Source organism: Curcuma longa, unplaced genomic scaffold (genome assembly GCF_044706935.1).
Source record: "Curcuma longa cultivar G26 ecotype Majalengka, Jawa Barat unplaced genomic scaffold, ITB_CL_G26_1.1 contig_24127, whole genome shotgun sequence".
In the NCBI taxonomy this organism is placed as follows: domain Eukaryota; kingdom Viridiplantae; phylum Streptophyta; class Magnoliopsida; order Zingiberales; family Zingiberaceae; genus Curcuma; species Curcuma longa.
Genome location: NW_027432346.1, coordinates 4,011 through 9,213, shown reverse-complemented (window position 1 = coordinate 9,213; position 5,203 = coordinate 4,011). Strand labels below are relative to the sequence as shown.

At 37.9% G+C, this 5,203-nt stretch overlaps 1 protein-coding gene across 1 annotated transcript; it reads left to right on the top strand.

Moving 5' to 3' along the window:
* The first annotated feature begins 3,079 nt into the window (after positions 1-3,079).
* Positions 3,080-4,746, top strand: LOC141818284 (alpha-1,3-arabinosyltransferase XAT3-like). The gene is made up of 3 exons (XM_074705804.1): positions 3,080-3,229; positions 3,310-3,390; positions 3,466-4,746. The coding sequence occupies exons 1-3, from the start codon at positions 3,097-3,099 to the stop codon at positions 4,653-4,655; spliced, it is 1,404 nt and encodes a 467-aa protein (XP_074561905.1). The 5' UTR covers positions 3,080-3,096; the 3' UTR covers positions 4,656-4,746.
* The last annotated feature ends 457 nt before the right edge of the window (positions 4,747-5,203 follow it).

Genomic DNA, 5,203 nt, shown 5'->3' with positions numbered 1-5,203 from the left:
TGAAAGTCCATGGTTTAACTCGCCTAATCCGCATTCCATCTTAAGTTGATTGGGATCCATTAAATTTGTGGGTCAATCCATCTCACTCCATTAATTATATGATTAATTTTTGATGAATTTATTCCTTGAGGCAATCAATGAGGAAGATATTGAACCTTGAGCAAAACGCAATATAAAAATAGAAAATGGTGCGATTGACGATGATGATAGTAATTGCTGCGTCCCTTGAGTCACAACCACTTTCTTTTCCCCAACTTCTCCTGCAAAGGAGACAAAGAGACCGTTAACTAACTCATTTGGTGGCAAAAGAGACTTCGATCTACCTAAACGATCGATGCATTCAATGACGTTCGATTGGATGCTTGTGTTTGAACTAATTTCCCATTATTGAGTACCTTGAATAGCTCGAGATATAGTTGTTGAAAAATTAATTTTGATAATCAATAAATTAAATAGGATTAGGATGATTGTTTCACAAGCTAAGTAGACTAATATAAATTAATTTTTCAAGTGAATGAGAAATTAATATCTAATGAAGGATTAATCCGGTATGATTTGACAAAATTTTGGGTAGCACATGAGTTGGGTTCATACATCAATACTTTTTAATTATTAAAATTTTAATTATATATTATATTTTTAAAAACTTAATCGATTTTTTTCCGTTGAAATATTAAAAATATATGCTCTCGTAATCATTTTTTTTATCGATCAACTCATATTTTGTTCGTTTTACTTTTCGTTAGTGAATAAAATATAGGAATTTCTTCCTCAACCGATGAATAATAAAATATAGAAATTCCTTATTCTACCAAGTAGCATGTTTTTTTTTAATTTTTTTATTACATAAATAAAAAAATAACCACTTTGAGATTTTTAAAAATATTTTGGATAAAAATTTAGATTTTGCATGTCACTTAGGAAATTTTTAAAATATATCATTCTTTATATGTTCATGTTTTTTAGTGTTTAGAATAATCTCTTACATTTTTTAAAAAATTTGGATCGATTATTTATCTCATTCTAGTTAATTAAAATAAAAATTAATATTTATTTTTTCTTTTATTATATTTGTGTAGGTAACAGTTGAATTTTAAAATATTATAAAACTAAAAGTACAGGATATAAATCAGAGTACTAATAGTTGAATTTTAAAATATTATAAAATTAAAAGTACAGGATTAAATCAGGTTTTATTAATAGTTGAATTTTATTGTTGATTTAATTTTAATCAATTTTATTTAATAAAATATTAAGAATTTATTTTTTTATTATTTGTATATAAATATGTTTATTAAAAAATATGAAAGAAATTTAAAAGAGAAAGCGTCGCACACGTGTTGCACATGTGATGTTGTCGCTCTAACAGTCGTTTGAGAAGAATTCATTGTGTTGTGGTCAATTATAACTTATCGATTTACCTTTTTATAGATAGTCGTAAGATCAATCGTGTGGGACCGTTAAAATGACAGATTCCATCTTTTACAGAAGAGAAGAACTCACTGTGTCATCGTGTGAGCGACTTCACGAGACTATCACGTGTCAATCTCACAGGGCTACCAACCGTGGTCCCTCCCACCATTTGCAATCGTATGAGATTAGTATTCATGAAGAAATTTGACTTACAAAGAGAGAAAATTACTTTCCATCCGACTTGGATGGAAAAGAAAATGAAAAATGATTTATCGATGGATTTATATTATTGGATAAGCAAAAAAAAAAGAAAATAATTTAATTTTTTACGATTTCTTAAATAATAGTAAATTAATTCTTAAATAAAAAATTTTCTACTGTCAATTTTTATTTTCTTCTTCTTAAATAAATAGATCCTCCCTACGTATAGTCAATCCTTCTACCATCCACTCCTGTAAGTAACTTATCCTCTATTTGGATGGGGTGAGAGAAAGTTCATTAACGAAAGGAAAAGGAAGAAGAAGAAAAATATTTATGTTCTCCTTGTTTAGGAGGAAGAGAATGTTCATTAACGTAACATGTTTCACCTTATTTATGAGGAAATAAAAGAAAATAAAAATTAAATATATAAAATTATAAAAATATTTTTACTTCTTAAAATAAATCTATATGTAAAAAAATATGTATAACTCATTAAACTTATGAATGTAAGATTTTTCTTATTAAAATCATCTTGTGAAGACCAACTAAAATTAATATTTACGACTTAAATAAATAAATAAATTTAAAAAAATAATAAGTAGACATACAATAAGCATACGAAATATAAAATCTATACACTTTGATACGATAAAGGATAAATCAATATTTTTATATATATTTCTATAAAAATTTACTGATGAAAGAAAAGAGTAAAAAAGATAGTACTTAATGAGAGAAATTTAAAAAAATTTAAGTTAAATAAATTATTTAAGAATTAATATTTAAAATAAAAATAAAATTGAAACAAATAATATTTAGGAGGTGTTTGGTTTTAAGTTGTATTTTTTCAACGGAAAGTTGGGGTTGAAAATATATAAAATGTATAGTTGGGGTTGAGAAAAGGTTGAGAAAATGTAAATATAAATAGAGTGTCTGGTGAATATGAGGTTGAGTTGTATTTTGGATGTCCATTTACTTATTTACCCTTACTAAGAAAATTAAAAAATCCTTATATATTTTTCACAAGGGTAGATGTGTAATTTGAACTTTCAGGTTGGCAAAAAGGACCTCCACACATGTCCTTTTTGTCAACCCCCAATTTTTGATTACCCCAATCCCATATGTACATTCACCATCTAAACCCAAACACTCATCATCTGTCCATTGCACAAATTTCGAGAATTCAACGGAACATTTACATCTGGAGAACCTTAAACCAAACACCCCCTTAAAGTTATTTTCCCTTTTTTTACATCTCAAATTGAAGTGTAAAAAAATCTTTCTTTTAATGTTCACGTGCGTAAAAGAGTTACTACTTCGATGATAAATTTATAAAATTTATTTCTTTTGACTAAAATTGAAAGTAATTTGAGTTCGGGGTGGTAAACAGTAAAACGGCACTAGTAATCATGACTATAACTATGCACTGTGGAAGAAGGAAGGAAGAGCACAGGGGAAAGGGGAAGAGGGAAAGGGAAGGGGATGAAGCCATGGAAGGGCCTCGTGAAGCTCGAGCCTGGAAGGCGGCCAAGCGCCCTCATCGTCGCCGCCATTCTTCTCTCCCTCTGCCTCCTCTTCCTCATCAACTCTCGCTTCGTCTCCACTGCTCTTTACGGTCTGCCTCTCGATCCTTGATTCGTCGCTCGTCGCTCTTCCTTCTTCAGCTAATCATCGTCGTCGACGTTGTTGTTGCAGCGAGATCGCCGGCGCTGGGAGGAAGAGACCCGATTTTGACTTGGGAGCCGCTTGGGGACGACAATGACGATTCTACCTCTGGTGCTGCTTCACTGCCTCTAGGGATTGGGAGCAAATCTGTAGCTTTCGACAGCTCAATCTTCTGTCTGTGTGCAGGTGTTGAGGATGGGGCGATGACGCGCCGGCACGAGCCGATCTGCTGGGGAACAAGCAGGAGATCTAACGTCTGCGATGCCCGAGGTCATGTGAGGATTCTGGGGAGCTCGCGGACCATCTTGCTGCCCCGCTCGGCAACAGATCGGGAATGGGCGATCAAACCCTATTGCAGGAAGCACGACCCGCCGGCCATGAAGAATGTGACGGAGTGGACGCTGAAGCCCTTGCCCGGTGAGGGGCCGTCGCCGCCGCGCTGCACGGGGAGGTTCGCCGTCCCGGCGCTGGTTTTTTCCGTCGGGGACTACACCGACAACCTCTTCCATAGCTTCACCGACGTCCTTATTCCCCTTTTCATCTCCGCCTACGGGTTCCGCGGCGAGATCCAGTTGGTGGTGGCTGATCGGAAGGATTGGTGGTTGGAAAAATTCGCGTTGATCCTGAAGCAGCTCTCCAACTACGACCTCGTCCATGCGGACGGAAATGAGGGCGTCCTCTGCTTCCCCCGCGCCATCGTCGGGTTGGACTTCCACAAGGAGCTCGGCGTCAACGCGTCCAAGACCCCGGCCGGCTTCTCGATTGTGGAATTTAGGGATTTGCTGAGGAGGGCGTACGGACTGGAGAGACGGGCGGTAGGGGAGGGGGCGGCGGCGAAGCCCACGCTGCTGATCATATCGAGGAAGGGGACGAGGGTGTTCCTGAACGAGGAGGCGATGGCGGAGACGGCGGCGAGGATGGGGTTCCAGGTGCGGCTGGCGGAGGCAACCCGTTCGAGCGACGTGGGGGAGTTCGCTCGGCTGGTCAACGCGGCGGACGTGCTGGTGGGCGTGCACGGCGCTGGGCTGACCAACATGGTGTTCCTGCCGGCCGGAGCAGTGCTGGTGCAGGTGGTCCCTCTGAATGGGCTAGCGTGGCTGGCTCGGGACACGTTCGAGAAGCCGGCGCCGGCGATGGGGATCAAGTACTTGGCCTACCACATCGACGAGGCGGAGAGCACGCTCAGCGAGCAGTACGCGAAGGACGACCCCGTTCTGAAGGATCCTCTCTCCGTGCACCGCAAGGGATGGCCGGCCATCAGCAAGACGTACCTCGACAACCAGGACGTGAGGATGAACCTGACAAAGTTCAACAACACGCTTGTGGAGGTGCTCAAGCTCTTGCCCGGCGGCCATGGCCGGAAAAATACAGTGTGAGTAGATCCCTCCAACAAATTCTACTTCATCATCTTCTTCTTCTTCTCTTCTTCTTCAATTTTGGTTGCATGATCACTCTTTTCCATCTCGCTTCCACTCTAATGTAATTAATGATCCTCGATGCAAAAGAAGAAAGAAAGATACATGTTCCTTCCATCTTAGATTACTGATGGATTCCTTCACGTTAACAATTTGCTGGAATCCATTACTTTTGAGGCATATTATGAACTAAATCTTCTTTTTCTTCTAAAAAAAAAGGACAAGTGACTAATGGTAATCACCTTGTTAGCATTGCATTGCATTACATGCATCTGATGACAGCTAATCACCTTGTTACTATATCCCGGATATGATTGAATTGGTTATGGGGACATATTTATTGAAGTGGACAAAAGTCGAATTTTAATAAAATCGAGATAATATTTTTGTAGTAGTCAACTGTAACTTTTCAATTTACCTTTATAGATAATGATGAAGTTGATTATGTGAAATCGTTGGAGTAACAAATTTTATTTTTTTATTAAAATGATAACTACTCATGGCATTCT

What these genes read in the sequence shown, in the direction of transcription:
- LOC141818284 (XM_074705804.1), top strand. Translation starts at nt 3,097, where the DNA reads ATGAAGCCATGGAAGGGCCTCGTGAAGCTCGAGCCTGGAAGGCGGCCA. An exon ending in CGTCTCCACTGCTCTTTACG is followed by an intron (nt 3,230 to 3,309) that starts GTCTGCCTCTCG and finishes TTGTTGTTGCAG; the next exon opens with CGAGATCGCCGGCGCTGGGA. An exon ending in CAATGACGATTCTACCTCTG is followed by an intron (nt 3,391 to 3,465) that starts GTGCTGCTTCAC and finishes GTCTGTGTGCAG; the next exon opens with GTGTTGAGGATGGGGCGATG.